General features: G+C 38.3%; 1 protein-coding gene across 1 annotated transcript in view; it reads left to right on the top strand.

The window, feature by feature from the left end:
- The window catches only part of MYO3B (myosin IIIB), a 321,272-nt gene that overhangs the window by 578 nt on the left and 298,039 nt on the right, over positions 1–22,655 (top strand). The window contains exons 2-3 of the mRNA XM_075180671.1: positions 13,542–13,725; positions 17,498–17,632. Coding sequence (XP_075036772.1) covers positions 13,542–13,725; positions 17,498–17,632 — 319 coding nt within the window. The remainder of the gene's footprint in view (positions 1–13,541; positions 13,726–17,497; positions 17,633–22,655) is intronic.

Genomic DNA, 22,655 nt, shown 5'->3' with positions numbered 1-22,655 from the left:
GGCAAAGGTCTAAACAATAGTTTGTTATTGGCAGTTCTGGTGATGATGCATGTGATATCTATATGCACTACAGTAATACAATTGTTTATGTTCATTTGTGTAAGGGATTTGGTGCCTGAAGCAGCTGTGTGTCTAGCTAAACCCCTGGCTAGCTTGCTTGATAGGAGTCATAAAGATGATTTTAGGAATGGCTTGTCGTTAATTTATATATCTTTTCCGTACTATCACATTGCTGCGAATAAACGATGCAGACATTACTTTTATGTATTAACTTATTGATACCATGGCGATTTAATAGTCGCTTTGATTTTTTTTTTACCTGTGTATGAATATTTCATGTGGTGAGAGGAATTTCAGACCGTTTTCAATAAATCAAGTCAGCAAATTGTCCCTGTCCTATTGTCTCAGTTGTACTGTCTCAGTTGTACTGTCTATATTAAATCTCACCTTAAGCATGAGCCATACAGTCAGGTCTGTACTTGTCCTACCACAGTACAGTTTATATGCAGCAAAAGGATGGTTCTTTGTTAATTTCCCTAACACTTTTATTCATAGTTGTCAACATTTAAAATAGTCAATGAATTTACAAAGATCTGGTTGCGGCAGACTTTAGAGCACTACAATTTCCATCATGACAAGTTTACTGCATTTGATTGTAGAATGCTTCTTTACATTTTAAATGCTCCTCTTCAATGAACGTTAAGTTATAAAAATCATAAAATAAGAATACGTTGTAAGACTTGCAGGAATTTTATTGTACAGTTGGTCAATATTGAAAAATAGTGTATTTCCAGACACAAAAATTTCCTGTTTCAAATCTTTAATAGCTAGGAGTTCCCCGGGAAGTTATGGACAATTCCCAACTATGTTTTAGCTTTCTGTATTTCCTACTTGATATGAGCAAGTCAGTCATTTATCCAGTTACAGACATGTGAACTGTTGTTGGGAATCTGGACATGAGTATATTGGGAACATAATTACTCATTTTGGACAAAATAATTTCTGATGGCCATATCATGCCTGCCAAGTGCCCCGATTTTTATGGTTCAGTACAAAACTCTGGCACCTTAAAGGTGTAGGGCCTACTATAAAAGGCCTGTGGCACTAAATGAAATCAGATTGATTTGGGCATAAGGGAGCGTGGTTTGGGAGGATCAGAACAGGGTTTAGTTAGATGGGCCTGTGGCCTAATTTGCCCCTATATTCTTGCAAAGCAATTAATTACAGGCCCTTAAAATAAATCATCATTGCAAGTGTCAAACAGTATAAGTATTACATAGTATGAGAGTGAATAATTGCACTAATCCACCTTACAAATATTTAGGAATATACGCTGTATATGAACCAAAAAAGTGTCTGGAATACTTATTCATATGTTTAAAAAGACAAGTAACAGAGCAGTACGTTTATCTTTATATAGTATTTTTCTGGCCACTCGTGCTCTGATATTGGAAGTGATATTAGCAAATTGGCACTATATATTACTGTGTATGTGATTCCAAAACAAGCATGATGCACAAGAATGATTTAATGTAAATCTATTGGGTTTATAGGGAATCTGTCTGTATATCAGGTTTTGTCTTTGCTCCATGTGCATGGCCAAATTGAAGAAAAGATCTTCTGACTTGACACTCAACCAAGAAGCAGGTTCACCATATGTGGGGGTTATGTGTTGAAGTGAGAATTGTGGTATACAATCTGTTATGCGTTTTGCTAAAAGACCAGTTAACACTCCCCTCAACAACTTTTTTTGAATGTTTATTGATAATATAAGACAATCTCTCTCACTCTATAGATGAATAACTCTGTCTACCTTAAGCTCTTCTCACCAACAAGTCTTTTAGAGAATGGTAAAGTACGGTGTCCTGGAATCAGTGGTGAATACCCAAAGTGGGTGTAGACAACAGAGATCTATGCTCTGTATTGTATATTAGCAATTAGAATGCTCTCTGTAGTGTACATCATTAGCTAGAATGTTCTTTATATTGCATATCAACCACTGGCATGTTCTCTGTATTGCATATCAGTCACTAGAATGCTGTCTTATATTGTATCAGTCACTAGAATGATATCTGTATATTATCATGGTCACTAGAATTATTTCTGTTTTGTATGGAGATTACTATAGCTTGACTATAATACAGAGTCTGCTCTGGTGGCTAGTGTATAAAGCAGTCCCCAGTCTGGTAGCTAATGTATAACATGGTGGCTAGTGTATACAGCAGTCCCCAGTCTGGTAGCTAAAGTATAACATGGTGGCTAGTGTATAAAGCAGACCCAGTCTGGTAGCTAATGTATAACATGGTGGCTAGGGAATAAAGCAGACCCCAGTCTGGTAGCTAAAGTATAACATGGTGTCTAGTGTATAAAGCAGACCCCATTCTGGTGGCTAATATATAACATGGTGGCTAGTGTATAAAGCAGACCCCAGTCTGGTGGCTAAAGTATAACATGGTGTCTAGTGTATAAAGCAGACCCCATTCTGGTGGCTAATATATAACATGGTGGCTAGTGTATAAAGCAGACCCCAGTCTGGTGGCTAATGTATAACATGGTGGCTAGTATATAAAGCAGACTCTAGTCTGGTGGCTAATGTATAACATGGTGGCTAGTATATAAAGCAGACTCCAGTCTGGTGGCTAATGTATAACATGGTGGCTAGTATATAAAGCAGACTCCAGTCTGGTGGCTAATGTATAACATGGTAGCTAGTGTGTATAGCAGACCTTTAGGGTTAAATGTATCAAACCTTCTAAAAAAGAAAATTGGAGGTGTTGCCTATAGCAACTAATCAGATTTTAGCTAACATTTATCTGGTACATTCTAAAATATGATATCTTGAATATGATTGGTTCCTTTTATAAGCTTTGATACATGTACCCCTTAATGTCTAGTGTCCATTGTATAGCAGACGTCCAATAACCCTTCCATGGTCTACTCACCGTCACCACCCTGCTCTGGTATGTTTTCCTTGTTAGTGTGAAGAGCCGCTGAGAATTGTCAATTACATTGAGCTGACAGCTCTGATTTGTTCATAGTGTTGACAGCATAGAGGAAGTGGAAGATCTTCCACCATTTCTAGCGGTGGACCTACCTCCTTCCATACACGACACCCGGCTGTAGCACACTGACTGTGGCCCTGACTATAACAGACTCAGCATCTGGTTAGATGGACCTGCATGTTATTTTATTCATAGTTTTTTGAAACAACAATTTCATTGGATGAAACTTCATAAAATGTACCCAATATTGTGCAGAGCAGGGGTATTATAGGTCGCAGAGGGGTTCCTTTATTACAGTATGAAGGTGCTAGGCCATATAATATTATACATACCTTCCAACTCTCAGGACTTTTGTCCCATTTTCAGGACAGGTGTCCCACCAACTGGTGCCCTTTCACTGCAGTGTGTATCAGCTCTAGGTGTGTGCGGCATTGTAGGGGTGTCTTTAGGGGAGGAGAAGGGGGCTTGGAGCATCCCAGCGCTTCCAAAGTAGCCCAACCATGTCCTCTTTTCATGCACATGCCACCGCTTCATAGGGCCCCAAAAAAGGAAACCTAAAGTGGGGAAGTAAGTATTATATATTATAAAGTAATAAATAATTTATGCATTCTAATACATATAGTGTCACTATTTTCGTCAGTTGCAGGGTTGTCATTTGACCTGTGAGCCGGGGCTTCTAAATAAGCCACATTTACACTTGCGTAAGACACAATTAAAGCACTAAACTTTGCAGTGCGCTATAATTTATGGCCCTGCCAATTATAAATTCTACAAATTATTCCATATCTATTTATTGAGCTTTGAGCTTCATAACTTGTAACCAAATCTTGTGCAGAACACGTATACACTGTAAAATAGCTATGTGTATTTGACATTTAAATCATTATGTTTGCTTAGTGTATACTATGTATTAATAAAACATGTGGCAAGTTTTATTTAATAAAGGTGGAATATTTCCACCTTCTTGAAAGTACATGTGTTTGTGCTACACAGATCCCATCTAAGAGATGGAGCAGTGGATGGGGTATCATAAGACATTAAAGACCTCTATGAAAAGCTTGTAATCTCGGTGTGCGTGTGAAGAGTGTTTAAATAACTTAGTACCTTCTTTCTTCCTCAGACTCTACCTTCTCTGTTTAATAATTCTTATTCATTATTTGTAAGGATGAATGAAAAACAGGCCACACCACACCCACAGACAGGCAGGAATACACCCAAATCACCCAGGATCAAACACACACTTAGTAAAACTAAGGAATTATTAATCTCGGCACTCTTCTTCAGCACTCCAGTGGATGAGATAGAGGTTATAAATATTTATATATTCTAAATATAATTTTAGTTAATTACAATTTTTATGAATTAGGTCAACCTTTAAAACAGTCATATAATCCTCAATCACTGAATTAACCCCTCTTTCTGTGTTAAATTGGTTCAGGTTTATTACTTAAAAGTTTTCCTGCTAACCCCATGTGACCTTTCTGACACTAGTTAAAGAGAAAGTGAATCCAGTGTAAGTTTTTATTTTACATAGGAGCAAGTTTGCCCTGCGATCAATGTTAAAATACATAAATAATGGGCCTGATTCATTAAGGGAAGTTAAACAAAAGTAAGTAAGGCAAAACCATGTTGCATTGGAGGGGGAGGTAAATTTAAAATGGGATGGCAGATTTATAGTTGGGGTAGTGCATGTTCTAGATCAACTTTAAATTATAGTGTACAAATAAGCTATCAAGTATTTGTGTGCTACATGAAAAAACAGACAGTATTTTCCTTATGTGCAAAATAATAAACTAATTTGCACCCCTTGCATTGTAACATGGTTTTGTCTAGAACACTTGAGTAAGAAAACTTACTCAATGTTTTGCTTAACTTTCCTTAATGAATCAGGCCCAATGAGTTTAAAATATGGGTTAGGAACCAAGGGGGAACACAACAGGACACATACCAAAATTTGGGGGAGGGCACAGCATGCAGAGTGGGCTCTCAGGAGAGTGGACTGGCATTTTCCACCTCCATAGCATCCGCACCCCCCCCACAGTAATTTGAGCTAGGCCACTGTATTGAACAAAGTATTTTGCTTCTTAATGCAGATGTATCAATACCAATGTGCATTGCTACCATTTATCTAATCCTTCTATATATGAATAATTGGCTTTAATTTATTATTTACACATGTTACCCCTATAAATGGTCATACATATATATTATTAGATATATATTACTTGCAACAATACACTGTATAATACCCAGCTCGCCTAAAAAGTATTAATAGTACAAATAACAAGTATATGGTTGTTGAAGATATTACCTCTTACACAGTATTAATTATCAGTGCATTACAACAATCTTCATTTAGGTTCATCCAATTGATTATATAATAAACAGACTTGACCGGGTTTTTACTAAATAAACTTGGAGGTACCCATCTTCCTATCAGAGAGCATTGGTTGCAGTATTTGCTGCTGAGTGATTTGCTGACTTTATGATACTTAAGGTTTTCCTCTTTCTAGTCCGGATCCTTAATTTATGACTCGATACAATAAAGCAGTTTCTGCCCTAAATTGCTGAATGTTACTCAGCTTCCATTTGCCACTGTCTAGTATTGTCACAATCTTTATTTACTGCTGCAAATGCTTTTTATCCCTCCTCAGATTCTTTATCAGACTTTTCAATACTTCTTATTCTTTTTTTATCCTCATTTTCCTGTAAAGACTTTTGTTTTGTATTAACTTCTGACTTTTATTGCTGACTAACTCTTTCATTCAATCAATTTTCCTCTCTTATCACTACTATTTTCTCTTTAAACACTTAATTAAACTGTCCCTATTTCTCTACAGTTGTCATTATTACCTATAAGTGGCCTAGCGGTTGATTTACACTATAACTGTTACCTGAGTTCACTTACCAAGCGTTATCTTATCTAATAAATAAAGACACAAGACACTTGTTTGGCAAATGAAAGGTCACAAATTATATTGAAAATAAATTAAAGTGGTGGCAACTAAAAAGCAGAATCAGTCAGCTATCAGCCGCTCCAAAAGCCAAAATTATATCAACCCAATGTATTATAACACTGCTAGGCGGTGAGGACCAACTTTACCCTTCTTTGGCTCAATAGCTGGGGCGTGTCTGGACAGGAGGTGCCCCAAAACTCACCAAGGGGGAGTGTTACTAAATCAACCTCCCTGTTAAGGGAGAGTGCCCAACCGCCACCTGAATGTGCCAATATGGCTGCTGATTGGAAGGCTATTCCGCCAACAAGATCCTTCAGGCAGGGAAATGCAGAGCAAACAACAATGCAATCAACACAAAGAAATCAGGGCCAGGGCGGGCAGGGAATTTTCCAGTGGCAAGAGAGTGAAACTGAATACATCCCAACCTTATAAGCCTTCCCCAGCTCAGGCCATCCCCAGACCTCCTTATTGATTGGCTGTTAAATCATAACAAAAAACCCTCTAGTATTAACTCTTGCCATGTTCAATTTTTCTTTATCTTTTACATTCTGGGCGCTTATATTCCCTTGGGACAATTCCCGACCTCTGTTATCTTTCTGTCCTTTGAGTAATCATGTTTCAGCCTTGCTTTTCTCACTTCTCAAACTCTTTAGAAACAAAACACCCTGGTTAAGTGTGTAGGGGACACATCCACTGGAGTTCTGATCGGCATGCTCTCTGGCCTGTAGAGATGTCCGTTTGTGTAGCATATCTTGTGAGAAATAGCTCTGCGGGTGCCCAGAAATAGGCATTATGCCAATGAACACAATACAATACAATGCAATTCATGTCCGAACGCAAAATACACTTAGGACTTCCTTCAACTTGAAAGGTGGAAGGGTGGTCTAACGTAGGCCATGTACAGTGAGGGCGTTCCGATTAAGAAGATACGGAAGATTCAAGTTCTGTGTTTGGCGTAAGCGCACTTGTTTTCAGACACATCTTTTGCATCTACTACAGGACAGGTGTAAATGCCGACTGATAGTGATGACTGACACGGCATAGTCTTTGATATAAAAATCATCATCATCATCATCATAATCATCACCATTTATTTATATAGCGCCATTAATTCTGCAGCGCTGTACAGAGAACTCACTCACATCAGTCCCTGCCCCATTGGGGGCTTACAGTCTAAATTCCCTAACACACACACACACACACACACACAAATCGTACATAAAATCCTAAGAGCAACATTATTTCAACAAAGTAAACAAAAATTGGCCCTGATTTCATGCATACAAAGTTCTCTTATAGAACACTGAGCACAGGTGTAAAAGATCAAGCTTTTTTCTTTTCTTATGGCTCATTTACACGTATGCACCATTAACATGAGTAAATACCCATGAATCAACATGCACTTTAGTAAAATATGCCTGCTTTTCCACCAGAAGTTTTGAGAATGACACAAGTATTGGTTTTCACAAAGTTTACTGCTTCAGTGTTTTTAGACCTTTTTGTCAGATGTTGCTATGGTATACTGAAGTAAAATTACAAGCATTTCATAAGTGTCAAAAGGCTTTTATTGACAATTACATTAAGTTCATTCAAAAGAGTCAATATTTGTAGTGTTGACCCTTCTTTTTGAAGACCTCTGCAATTCGCCCTGCCATGCTGTCAATCAACTTCTGGGCCACATACTGACTGATGGCCGCCTATTCTTGTCTAATCAATGCTTGGAGTTTGTCAGAGTATGTGGGCTTTTGTTTGTCCACTCATCTTTTGAGGATTGACCACAGGTTCTCAATGAAATTAAGGTCTGGGGAGTTTCCTGGCCATGGACCTAAAATTTTGATCTTTTGATCCCGAAGCCACTTAGTTATCACTTTTGCCTTATGGCAAGGTGCTCCATTATGCTGGAAAAAGCATTGTTCGTCACCAAACTGTTCTTGGATGGTTGGGAGAAGTTGCTCTTGGAGGATGTTTTGGTACCATTCTTTATTCATGGTTGTGTTCTTAGGTAAAATTGTGAGTGAGCCCTCTCCTTTGGCTGAGAAGCAACCCCACACATGAATGGTCTCAGGATGCTTTACTGTTGGCATGACACAGGACTGATGGTAGCGCTCACCTTTCGTTCTCTGGACAAGCGTTTTTCCAGATGCCCCAATCAATCTGAAAGGGGATTCATTAGAAAAAATAACTTCACCCCGGTCCTCAGCAGTCCAATCCCTGTACCTTTTGCAGAATATCAGTCTTTTCCTGATGTTTTTCCTGATGAGAAGTGGCTTCTTTACTAACCTTCTTGGCACCAGGCCATCCTTCATCCTCACTGTTTGTGCAGATGCACTCACAACTGCCTGCTGCCATTCCTGAAAGAGCTCTGCACTGGTGGTGCACTGATCCTGCAGCTGAATCAACTTTAGGAGATGGTCCTGGCGCTTGCTGAATGTTCTTGTACGCCCTGAAGCCTTCTTCACAACTATTGAACCTCTCTACTTGAAGTTCTTGATGATCCGATAAATGGTTGATTTAGGTGCAATCTTACTAGCAGCAATATCCTTGCCTGTAAAGCCCTTTTTGTGCAAAGCAATCATGACTGCACGTGTTTCATTGTAGTTAACCATGATTAACAGAGGAAGAACAATGATATCAAGCACCACCCTCCTTAGCTTCCAGTCTGTTATTGTAACTCAATCAGCATGACAGAGTGATCTCCAGCCTTGTCCTCGTCAACACTCTCACCTGTGTTAACCAGGGAATCACTGACCTGATGTCAGCTGTTCCTTATGTGGCAGGGCTGATATGCAGTGGAAATGTTGTTTTGGGGATAAAGTTCATTGTAATGACAAAGAGGGACTTTGAAATTAATTGCAATTCATCTGACCACTCTTCGTGACATTCTGGAGTATATGCAAATTGCCATCATAAAAACTAAGGTAGCAGACTTTGTGAGAAACAATATTTGTGTCATTCTCAAAACTTTTGGCCATGAATGTAATATCAAGACAATAATAAGTAAAAGAACATTGTCAGTATGTCATTTAACCAGTTTTTAAACTTAGCTTAAAGGGGCAAAGTGGGGGAGAAGGGGAGAAAGGGGAAAATGAAAGGGTCCACCTTTCGTTTCTTTTGGCATCTGCCCCAGATTCGATACTTGGTTATTTTATTGTGCTCGGATATTTCCAAGTTTTTTAGCCTTAATGTCATGCCTCGTTTAGACAGGGTCCCAGTTTGTTATTGATCATTTTTTGTGGTTTGGGTGGTGAGGGTTTATGTGTGTGATACCCAACATTACATATTTTTCCTCTTCCTCTCCTTTTTGTCTACTCTTAAAGTGGGAGGATGTACCAGGTGGTACTATACCCATGAATTCAGATGAGATTGTTAAAAATGTTGTTCTATTTTTTTTTTGTTTTCTTAGGCTATTATCCACACCTCTGTGATCATCCTTTTCCTCATAGCTAGTGGATTGTAAGCTTTGTTAATCACCTCAAAATCAAACAATATGCTCTTACTTAAAGAGGATTACTAATGCTTTCAGACAAAAAATGTTTTTTCTATCATATAATGTGGGTTCTCTGAAGAAGTGGACCATAACTATGTTTTACTATCATAAATATAGAGCTCAATTTATTATTTTTCATGAAGCTTATTTTAGTCAAACCTCATTCGCTAAATATTTAGATAAACACTTTAGTGATATCCATTTAGCTTCTTCGCAAGAAAACAAAAGAGTCAGGGCCATTCTGATTTGTATACAAACCCTTTTTCATTTACTATCTAAGATTTGTGACCCAGAAGGCAGATACTTGTTTATTGAAGGCCAGGGGGTAAATGTATTAAGCTGCAAGTTTCTGGTGGGTTTGAAAGTGGAGATAGTGCCTATAGCAACCAATCAGATTCTAGTTGTCATTTTGTGGAATGTGCTAAATAAATGATAGCTAGAATCTGATTGGTTGCTATAGGCAACATCTCCACTTTTCAAACCCACCAGAAAATCGCAGCTTGATACATTTACCTCCCAGATGTCTATGGTTCTATTTATGCTCTGAATGAAGCACATCCAATCTTCTTCAATAAGAGGCTTTAACGCCTCAATTAACTCAACAGTGGGCAAACCTTGCTTTGGAAATTCTGTTACCACAAATATTATTGTGACTACAATAATGAGATATGTGGAAAGGGTAGGTTACGCTATAAAGGGTAGGTACCGCTATAAAGGGTAGGTACCGCTATAAAGGCAGCATATGCTCTATTTAATTTTACGAAGCGAAAGGAGTCAGGGATTGTAGAGGACAGTACAGCCAGTGTGATTGAAAATGTCACCTGAACAGGAGCTCGTAGCGGCAGCCAGGAAATGATAGTCAGTGACATATTCTCATGTCACCTGAGGGGGAATAAATCTAGCAATATAACATGATTCGACAATGCTTCTGTTTTGTGTTTTGTTTGAGTAATTTAGTTGAATAAAAACATTAAACCAACATGTGCCGAAAAACAATTTGTTTTATTACAAATCAATAAATGAAAAATTAAATGTTTCTTGACATAAAATTACATAAAACATAATCATTATGTTCCGTCACATGTATATTATCTGAACATTGACTATATTAGAAAAGAATAAATAAAAAATAATCAATATATTCCTTCACACACACACACATATATATATATATATATATATATATATATATATATATATATATATATATAGATAGATATATATACATAATTTGAACATTAATGATATTAAAAAAAGAATAAATAAAAAATAAAAACGACACCCCTACAGCGCCATCACGAAGCTGCCATTCCCGACATCTTCAACTGGCCGACTCTTGGAAAAGCTGACTTTCAATAAATTAGAGAGATCGAGTGTCCGGCGCACAGGAATGACGTGACAGGTAAAAAGTGAGAGTATTGTTAGTGCCGTTAAAGGAGCAATGACAGTACGCTGGCTGGACAGTGCTTTTTAATAAACCTTGTACATTGTCCAGCCGGCGTACTGTCATTGCCCCTTTAACAGCACTAAACACCATGGGACTGCAACGCTAGGGGCCCACCAGAGGGGGTGGCCAGACATCATAGAGGCGAGACCAGACACTAGAGGGGGAATGGTCAGCCCACGAAGGACATCTAGCACCATAGTGTAGTATATAAAGAATACAGTGTGTATATAAAGAGTACACATTCTTAGCCTGTCCGTTAGATTGGACAGAACAGTCACCAAAAATCGGGATTGCACCACTAGAATCAGAACATTTGACAGACTGTCCTGCTCTCTCTTACCTGTTCTTGTCACTTTCACTGCAGATTTCTTTAGTTGCGGCTTGTCTGGATCTGGATCCTGGAATGTTGGGGGCCTTATTTGGAGGAAAAAAATGGGTTACATTTAGAAAATTCCAACCATCCCCGGCGTTAAATCAATAGGACCCACGATTAATTCTTAGTCCTTCCTCCAGCCCCAACATTAAAGTAATAGTATTCCCATGTAATAAATAAACTTATTTCCCTGCCTCCAAACAGCCACAGCATTTACGTATAATAAATATACCTATTTCCCGCAACCGTCACTGTCATTAAATAATACATTTTCACATTTAATAATTAGACCTCATGCTCCTCAAACTCAGCCGACATTCAATTAATAGCGTCCAAACCACCCCATCTTAAATGAATAGTCCCCACTATAAAATTAAATTGCCACACCATCACCCCACAAACAAAAGAGCACCCATTAGTTAGCCACCACCTACCACACACACACATTACGTAGCCACAAGCCCGCTATGCCATTACACACACATGACTGTGCCCCTTCATCACCATGCTGTGACCCCTTATGCTGCTTTTGCTCCCACGTTCTCCTGCACCCCTTTATCACACTGTTCCATGCTGCTTTTGTCCCCTTCACAATCTTTCATGTTGCCTTTGCCCCCCTTCACACTCTGCCATGCTGTTTTTGCCCCCCTTCACACTCTGCCATGCTGCCTTTGCCCCTTCACACTCTTCCATGCTGCATTTGCCCCCCTTCACACTCTGCCATGCTGATTTTGCCCCCCTTCACACTCTGCCATGCTGCCTTTGCCCCTTCACAGTCTGCCATGCTGCCTTTGCTCCTCCTTCACAGTCTGCCATGCTTTTGACCCTAGTCTGTGTGTGTGTGTGTGTGTGTGTGTGTGCGTTAGGGAATTTAGACTGTAAGCTCCAATGGGGCAGGGACTGATGTGAGTGAGTTCTCGGTACAGCGCTGCGGAATCAGTGGCGCTATATAATTAAATGTTGATGATGATGGTTTACTAAACTGCGGGTTTGAAAAAGTGGAGATGTTGCCTATAGCAACCAATCGAATTCTAGTTATCATTTATTTAGTACATTCTAAAAAATGACAGCTAAAATCTGATTAGTTGCTATAGGCAACATCTCCACGTTTTCAAACCTGCAGTTTAGTAAATATACCCAATAGAGTGTTTTACTTCTCAAGATAACTTAGAAGTCAAATAAACAGTACATAGAAATACTTACATACTGTTCATTTATCACAGAGGCAGAGATACATATAACACGTCACAGGGACAATGATGCTTATATCAGGAAAGATCACATGCAGATGGCATCATTTATGATATTATATTCTAGAAGTCCTGGGTAGAATAAACTTTTCACCCTACCTGGGAGTGCTGATTTAATTAAGAGACATTATTAAGACTAGTGCAAAGGAAAAATGGTGTTGTTGCCCTTAGCAACCAATTACGTTTGATTTTTCTACATTTTCTAAACTGCAGTAGAAAAATTACAGGAAAGACCTTATTGATTACTATGTTCTTTTTAGCACTATTTCTCAGAAATGTCATCCGACTTCTTAACTCTAAGCACAATTAAATGAACCTACTATCTATCTTACATGTAGAGACTAACAAAAATGAGCTTCTATAAGAGTTAACATAAACATTTTCTTAAGAGTATATCATATACTGTATAACTGTATATTATCTACATCATACATGCCCACTTTTAAGAAGAGAAGTCATGTGACATGGGGTAGGAGGAGGGCGTGGTGACATTTTGCGTCACCATAGCTCTGCCCAGGGCCGCCATCAGGGGGGTACCGGGGGTACCGTGACAGCCAGGCTGAAGACACAGTAGCAGAGACCAGCGGCGGGCCCCCAGGTAAGTATATGTTGCTGTTGCTCATGGGGGGGCGCTCATCAGGGGAGGGGGACACGGGGGGCCTGTACTGGGCATGATTATTTCTGAAGGTGGCCCTGGCTCCGCCCCCACCATAAAAAGCCAAAATTAACGGCATTGACTAGAAAGGGGCGGAGCTTAATGACACATTTAAGCCACGCCCCCTCCATTCACTGCTGTGAATGTCGCCAAATTTCGGGAGTTTTGCCTACTCTTCCGGGAGTCCGTGAGACTCACGCAAAATGCGGGAGTCTCCCGGACATTCCGGGAGAGTTGGCAAGTATGATCTACATAACATGTAACATAACAGTAGATTTCCCTGCTCACACTGTATTCAAAAACTACTATTATTACTATTACTAATAATAATAATAAAAGGAATTCTAACTGAATATGATTTGATTTTCAGGAAGTCTCTGTTTGGATTATTCCCTTATAATCCAAATATGATTGGACTTGAGTCTCTTGATGACCCCTCTGACACTTGGGAAATTATCGATACAATAGGCAAAGGGACATACGGAAAGGTTTACAAAGTCAACAACAAGAGAGATGGCAGCCTGGCAGCGGTGAAGATCTTGGATCCGATCAGTGTAAGTGGAAAACTTCAGCCAAGTTTATTTTTAATTACAGTTTTCCAAAGAGTATCACCAAACTGGCTTTATGACTCATAACTGTGAGTTTAATTATGCAAACACACATGTTACTTGCAGTTCTCTTTTTGTTTAAAAACAATGATGTCTGTAGAGCTAAGCAACCTCAATGAAACAAAAATGGGTTAAGCTTGCCACACGTGGCAATTATCTTGATCAAATTGGCCATTTTAGACCACATTGGCCTGAAATCAGATAGTGTATAGTGCTCCACCAACCATGAGTGATGGCTGTGATGATTCAAACCTATCCAGATTACAATAGTTCCTTTCACAAAAATTCAGTAACCGGTGACTGCTATTGCTGTGTGTACGCAGATTGCTCATCATCAGTAATGCCCTATTATGTATGGCCATTCAATCTTTACAGACATTTTAAGATAATAATTAGAGACCATATGCAAATAAGCTATTCCCATTCAGATGTATAGTCTTGATATAACCCAAAAATGTATTGTTCTAAATAGGATTGGTCTTCAGACAGAAGTAAATCATTTCTCGGAGTCTAGGCGCCAACATTCTAACGGTGGAATGGATCTGACTTCTGAAACACGTATCATTATTATAACACACAGTGATGTTAATATATGTATAAGCGCCTATATAAAAATATATATACAAAGCAAGTTCTAATGTCATCACTTATAATCAATCAATTCTAACATCATCACCTCAGTTCATTAGGAAAATATCCTGATTATAAATAAATAATGTACCCCTACTATAAATTATGAATGGTATTAGAAGTCACCTTTGATTTCCATGTCCTGTATAAATATATTGTTACAGAACTCCTAGGTGACTTCTAATATCAATATAATTTACTGTACGGGATGCATTATCTCATATATTATTCACATTTTGACAACATTTCATATAGTACTGAACAGTCAGGTAAAGTTGCGCAGACATTACACACAAATAAAGATAAAAAACAAGGGATAAGGAAGGATTCTACAGTATTCTACAAAATAAAAGAAATATAAGGTTAGTTAGTATACATGCTGATGTAAGTACTGCAACAGGATTCTAATATGAGTTGGTTTCTCAGAAAAAGTGACTTTTCTCAATTGCTTATGGCAGGGTTTCCCAAACCCAGTCCTCAGGGCTCCCTAACAGTGCAGGTTTTCCATATCTCCTTGCTGGAGCACAGGTGTATTCATTACTGAATGACACATTGTAACAGATCCACAGGTGGTCCTAATTATGTCACTTATGATCCAGAAAACCTGCACTGTTGGGAGCCCAGAGGACTGGGTTTGGGAAACCCTGGCTTATGGGCTGACAGGCTGATGTGCAGCAGAAAGTTTGAGAGAAGAGGAAGAGAGCAAGAAAAATATAATTCACATATTATATATAAGGCTATAGTATAACTTAATCTGTATATAAGGTTAGAAAATAGAATGTATTCCTGAATGGTAGATGAGGCCAGTGCAATTACTGGTAGAATGGGCAGTAGAGGATGTGACGTTGTTGACGTGAATGAGTCTACAGCAGTATTCATACTAGCCTGAAGCGGGGGCAATCTCAGAGCTGTCTTAACGCATGGCTACACTGGGCAGTTGTCCGGGGGCCCCAAAACCATAGGGGCTCCATAGGCTTGCCAACTTTTCAGTATATTATTCCAGTAGATTTATTCAGAACCTTCAAACCCTCTTTATTAAACCATTTATGTGGACTAATCACCTCAATATCAGCTGTTATCTGTACATGAGATCTTGCTGTTGCAAATACATATCTTAAGGTTGACGAAAACAACGTACACGTACTAATTGTACATAAACAAGACAAAATCAACACACACAATTTATTGAAGCAACTTTTGAAGCAATTCTCTGCAAAGAAATTTGAGCACTTGATTGATAATAAATAATCCATAGTAATTTCGTACTGAACCATCTCCTTCTGTATGATCTCATCTACCAGGTACCACTTTTTGTTGAATTTCTTGTTTTTCAACTTCAAGGCTCATGTTACTTTGTCCAACCCGCTGTGTGGATTAATCTCTGCTGTACAGCATGTTTTTTAATGTTTAAACGCTGATTTTGTTGGAGGTATATATAAGCTTAATTTTATCAATAATTTTTCATTTTTCTTCCTTTGAGTGGTTGTGTAGGTAGGGCCCCAGTGCACTGCTTTGCCTTTGGGCCTATAATGCTGTTAAGAGAGCCCTGTGCAATTTATAAAGGAGAAGGCCAATTACCAAAATGGGGCTATCATTAAATTGTAAAGTGGCAAATGAATGAACCAAAATGATTGCATAACCAAGTAGTGTGTTTTAGAAATGTTCACATGTAGGTGAGAAAGGCAAGATATGGTCAGTGATTAAATATTAGTACTTACTGTTGAGTTATATAATCGTTGTATGCTTTACTAATATTATATAATATATAATATTTGATTATGAACTTGATGGGGATATTCAGGGACATTACGTATATTGAAAATAGAATTAGTTCTGTTTCGAATAACTTTATTTGTATACGGCAAAAGGACATGGACATGAGAGAGCATATAAGCATTCAGTAACATAAGCTACAAAGGGGCCGATTCAACTTCACCAAGAATAACGCGACGTTAGCAGTTTTACCGTTAATACAGTAAAACTGCGCATAATTATTACCCTTAATACGATAATTTCAACGCTGGATGTTTACTCGCAGCTCCCTGAGAAATCCAGGTTAAAATGTCCGTATTAACGGTAATAATCTTAACGCCGCGGCAGAATTGAATCGGCCCCATAGTATTAAAAGATTGAACTCTGAAGTCGAATAGATGTGAAAAGGACAAGTCTACTTAATTAACTGCTTTTACATATATAATATATACATATACAAATATAATATGCATATTGCTTTCTACACTAAATCAATGTTGCTGTTTAATGTTAGTCAGTTATTTGACTTTATTAACAATTATGTCAGATTATAGTAATTCTGTATCATGACAATATATTAGGATACTAATTTGAATATGCCCACATAAGGCTCAAGCAATGTGTATCTCATGGGATGTGCACGTTCCAGATTTTAATTTTTAACCCTAAAAGAAATCAATATTTAAAAGTGATTTTTTAATGTGCTTTTGAATTGAGATGTCAACAAATTATTTTCAAATTATATAATAGATATGCATCATTAAACCTAGTTGAAGCTGGAACAACTTAAAGTTATTAGAAAAATAATGTGTTTCATTTAACATTTTTTAATTAGTTTTGTTTCTCTCAAAAATATACATTGCTTTTTTCTGTAATTTTTAGCAAATAATTGTGGTAGTCAGAATATTTACATATTTATAGCTTCACGTGTAGTAGACATACACAGCAAAAATATATCAGTGAAAGGTTAATATAATAATAATAATAATAATAATAATAGAAATCATAGAGCTACTTTTTCAGTGTCATGTAAATGATTACATGAAATGTCCTATGTGCTTCCATTCTGGTGGATATAAAGAGAGCTATACGGTATACAGGATTGATTAAAAATAAGTTGGCCAATTTTTACAAAGTCTTTAAGGTCTACTTTATCCTATATGCTAAGAAGCAAAACAGTTGTCACTTTAGACAATGTTCCTGTGAATAGTTTATTAACAATGTTTTGTCTGTTTAGTATTTTTAAAAAAAACCTAATATAGATAACTGGGTGAAATATTTTCACTAAAATATTAGTCAAACTTATTCTATGAAATGTCCTGTGCTTTTAACGTAGGATGTTGATGAAGAGATCGAAGCAGAGTATAACATTCTCAAAACACTTCCAAATCATCCGAATGTTGTTATGTTCTATGGGATGTTTTACAAAGCTGATCAATATGTTGGAGGACAACTCTGGCTTGTTCTAGAGGTAAGTGAGCATGCACGATACTATATATGGTATTCATTGGTCCTTTTCTGTTTTTAGAAAGCTTTTTTATTGTTTTTATAAAGTAAAGTAAACAGACATAACAATGTATAGTAGTTGCAGTCAATAATATCAGAAATTGGTGCATTTACATTGTTAACATATAGCAAAGACGCTATACAGAATAAAACCATAACCCAGAAATAGATGGGAAGAAAGGGGAGTCAGGAAGGAAACATATTTAGAGATAATCAACATTTTGAATTGGCTCAGTTACTGAGGGTCCTGTAGAGGGAGATGTTCCGAATAATATTCATGCCATGGGAACCACTTGATCAATGGAGAGGATACAGCAGTGGAGCATACAAAGCCAATAGTTTCTATCTCATAGCTACGTTGTATTTTGGCAATAATTTGTGAAAGTGATGGGGGTAGTGGAGACTTCCAATGCTGGGCTATAGAGATGGGGGATGTGACAGGTATGACTGTATCCAGCGTCTGATCTGGAGATATTTATAAAAGTCTTGAGCTGGTATGTCATACTTAGCTTGTAGATCGGAAAAAGGAGGTAGTGAGCCGCCCTCTAAAAGATCATGTAATTTTCCAGCTCCTTGTCTGTTCCAAAATTCAAGGCGAAGATCTGGGATTAGTTGTGACAAAGCCAGATGTAGAGAGGTTGGAGAAGAGGAGAGAGGTATCCGGTGATAAGAGCATCATCTTATCCCAAACAACGAGTAAGTCTTTGATACTTCGGAGGGCATTTGCAGAACATGGTCTGCTAGGTTTATCTAACCAGAGAAGGTCTGCTAATGAGAATGAGGAAGAGTTGTGGAATTCAATGGTAACCCAAGGTTTGACAGGGGAAGGGGCCTGCCAATCTCTGAGTTGGTCTAGTAGAGTTGCATGCTAATAAGATTCCAATTTGGGCCTGGCTAGGCCACCTCTCAACCTAGAGCGAAACATTCGGTCTCTAGAAAGTCAAGGGCATTTATTGCGCCAAATAAAGTGAAATGCTATTGTGTAAAATTTGTTTAGAAGAGAACCAGGAACCAGGTTGGGGATAGAGTGGAATAAATACAGGATCTTTGGAACCAACATCATTTTCAGGGTGGCCACTCTCTCCAGCCAAGAGATTTCGTAATTAACCTAAGATTTAGTGAGTGTATCAAAGTTTCTTAAGAGCGGTTCGTAATTAGTCTCAATGGCTGAAGCAGGATTCAGGTGAACACATACTCCTAGGTATATCATAGAGGTGAGGCACCATTGGAATTTATATAGTGACTTTAGGGACCGTAGTGTGTTCTGTGGGGGGGCCGTCCCCAGTGCCTCTGATTTAGAAGTGTTGAGTTTGTAATAATAGACCCCTGAGTAGTCCTGTAAGATTTGGGATAATGCAGGTAATGAGGACTCAGGTTTTGTGACAAATAGTAGAATCTCATCCACAAAGAGATATATTTTGTGGTGGGTGGTACCAATAATAGATCTTCTGATGGCATTGTTCTAATTTTGATGGCCAGGGGTTCCATAGCCAATGCAAAGATTAATAGGGAGAGGGGACATCCCTGCCTAGTGCCATTAGTGATCTGAAAGGAGGAGGAAAGGAACCCATTGCCGAAGACACTGGCTGAAGGACTAGTGTATAGAGTGGAAATGGCTTGGAGGAAAGATCCACTAAACCAAAATTTGGTTAAGACTGCAGACATATATTTCTAATGTAACTGTATTTAAGCATAAGTATATAAAAGTAAGCTATGTCAAAGTATAGCTAATGTGTTTAATTTACAGTCACAATATACTGTAATATACTGTAATATACCCTATCAAATATGTTCAACATTTCAGAGTTTTCCTTATTACAGAACAACTCTTGTGACACACAAATTTTCCTTACACATTGGCTGGAAATCACTGGCTTAGCATATATGTTAGATGTCGGTTGGCTCAAAGGTAAATCCATTCTGCAATTGCCTTAGGCCCTTCTAGTGTATTTGACCCAATTAGTTAACTTACCTGTTGATTTGTCCAAGGTGTTTTCCATAAGACAACATGTTCTGTACAAGTTATAGCTGATACCAACACATCATATCAACAGAGATATGATATAACCCCATATGAATAACAATTTTCACTGTAATTCTGTTTACATACAAAATGCTTGTCTTGTCACACCCCTTCCAATCCCTACTCACTTCCACCCCGAGGATTAGTGCATTTGGGCATATTGTAACCATGAATCAGCTTAGCGTGAACATAACAACAACAATATTTAAAATAAAAATAGATACCTATGTCCCAGGACCCTATTAGAGAGGTGACTGGGGCTTCACTGTGTTCAATCTACTCAGCAGAAAGGCGATCGGGGACCTGGGGGAGAAATACCTCGCCTTTCGGACCTGTAGTAACCTCACCCCCTGCAGTGGTGATAGTTCCTACACTGCCTAGACATAGAGGGAGAAAGCCATCTAGTGATGGGGGGATGAAGAACCCATATGTGATATTCTGGGGCCTGATTCATTAAGGATCTTAACTGAAGAAACTTCTTATTTCAGTCTCCTGGATAAAGCCATGTTACAATGCAAGGGGTGCAAATTAGCATTCTGTTTTGCACATAAGTTAAATACTGTCTGTTTTTTCATGTAGCAAATACCAACCTTAAATTTCAGTGTACAAATAAGCTATCAAGTATTTGTGTGCTACATGAAAAAACAGGCAGTATTTAATTTATGTGCAACACAGAATACTAATTTGCACCCCTTGCATTGTAACATGGTTTTTGTCCAAGAGACTGAAATAAGAAGTTTCTTCAGTTAAGATCCTTAATGAATCAGGCCCCTGGTTCTTACAAGGGCCCGTAGAGTGTGATCTCTCCCATTATATGCCCTTGTTGTGTTTTTTCAGCAAACAGTGTTATTATTGCTATAAGTTGTGGCAACTTGTTGTAGGTTACCTGATGTAGAGCACCGATGTGGAGCAGACGGATGTCTTCTGTGATTGGCAGGTTCTCTTTACCTTAAATTACATGACCAGAACAGAATCATTCATTTCCATAGGAACTTCTTTGTTCTCAGCCTATACAAAATAGTTCTGTCTACTTTGACCAAGCTCATTAAGCCAGCCCGCATCAGAGCTCTAGTTAAAGTGTGTGTCTGTTTCTCTATTTCTGCATAAAAGGTTTTCAATATACACATATTTCCAATTATTTTGTTGGCTATTTTTAAAGAGCTAAACATTATTAAATACTTCTCTGCTATTTGCTTCATTAACCCATTGATTGCACATCCCCTTCATTAATGAGCTGTGAGAAAGCAAAACCCTAAACGCTATTGGTATTCTTGTTAAAACAGACATGCGAGACATTCCCTGAGAAGTAATTGCTGCCACTTGCTTTACTTTTCATCACACTGATTGCTTTATGACTAGAAGCTTATTAGATGTCTTTTGTTTTTTCAAGCTGGGGTTAATAAAACTATTGCTGACAAATCATGGCATTTAAAAAGAACATCTAGATTATTTATGTCTTTTCCTAAAATAACATAGTCACCAACAATGGCGTAAAGCATAATCATTGCAACAGGGGCCCTGGGGGCCCAGACGTGAACCCTATGTTTTATGCAGGTTCTGGTAGAAATGAGGAGGACAGACAAGTGATGAATAGATCAGGAGTGAATTAGACTGACAAGAAACAAAGGCCAGCAGGCCAGGTGACACGTGTCTGGGGACAAAGTATGTTTGTGTATGGTGTTTCTATAGATTGTGGGTGTTATTAGTCTTGGGAGGATGTAAGGGAGGCCCCAGATTATACTAAGTATAGAAGCCAACAGGGCTTTAATTGTGCTACTGGGGTAAATGTATCAGGCTGCGAGTTTCCAGCAGGATTGAAAAGTGGAGATGTTGCCTATAGCAACCAATCAGATTCTAGCTGTCATTTTGTAGAATGTACTAAATAAATGATAGCTAGAATCTGATTGGTTGCTATAGGCAGTGAAGTGCAGAAAGAAATGGAGTGAATTGGCATACTGCAATGACATAAGGTTCTAGACTTTTTGCACATTCAGTGAGCTTATGTAGTGGATAGGTTTAATAGAAGTACAGGAGTCATATGCAACTGTAGATAAAAAGTACTATGACTCAAGCAGTCTACTACAGTATTGGTTCCTGAGGTCGCACAAGCTGGAAAATTGGCAGATTCTTTGTTGACAAGAATTTTAGTTTCCAGACTGAGGAAATTGTGTGGTATGCGGTGAATGTTGCTTATTCTTTTTTGACTATATGTCTAATTACATTGCTTGATACATAGGTTAGTGTCTGCTAACAGTAGAGCTAGAAACTTCAAAACTAGCAGTTGTAACTCAGAAACTTTTTTCCTATCACCATTCAGGTCTTATCATCATCATCATCATCACCATTTATTTATATAGCACCACTAATTCCGCAGTGCTGTACAGAGAACTCACTCACATCAGTCCCTGCTCCATTGGGGCTTACAGTCTAAATTCCCTAACACACACACAGACAAGGGTCAATTTGTTAGCAGCTAAATAACCTATCAGTATGCTTTTGGAGTGTGGGAGGAAACCGGAGCACCCGGAGGAAACCCACGCAAACACGGGGTGAACATACAAACTCCTCACAGATGGTCAGGACTCAAACTCATGACCCCAGTGCTGTAAGGCAGGAGTGCTAACCTCTAAGCCACCTCTCCCCTTGTAAACCCATACTGCTTTATTTGACAGTGATATGGCTGCAGCAAGATTTTAAGACAGTGTTGCTGAGGAGTGACATCTCTGCAAAAGGCAATACATGACAAAAGCTGTGACTTAACCACTTACATACCACCTTGTCCATCCTCAAGTCTCCTTGTTGTATTTGTCAGAGTTTGGGACAACCCACATTGTTCCCTAAATTATCAGCATCCAGTCTTAATAACTGTAGGTCTTAGGATGACCACATTTTGTACAATTCACCATTTGGCAATGAGAAGGTTCGACCGCAAATGACCACTAAACCCACACATATAGTAATTTCC

The sequence above is a fragment of the Mixophyes fleayi genome, chromosome 7 (assembly GCF_038048845.1).
Source record: "Mixophyes fleayi isolate aMixFle1 chromosome 7, aMixFle1.hap1, whole genome shotgun sequence".
In the NCBI taxonomy this organism is placed as follows: Eukaryota; Metazoa; Chordata; class Amphibia; order Anura; family Limnodynastidae; genus Mixophyes; species Mixophyes fleayi.
This window is presented reverse-complemented; position numbering and strand designations above follow the sequence as displayed.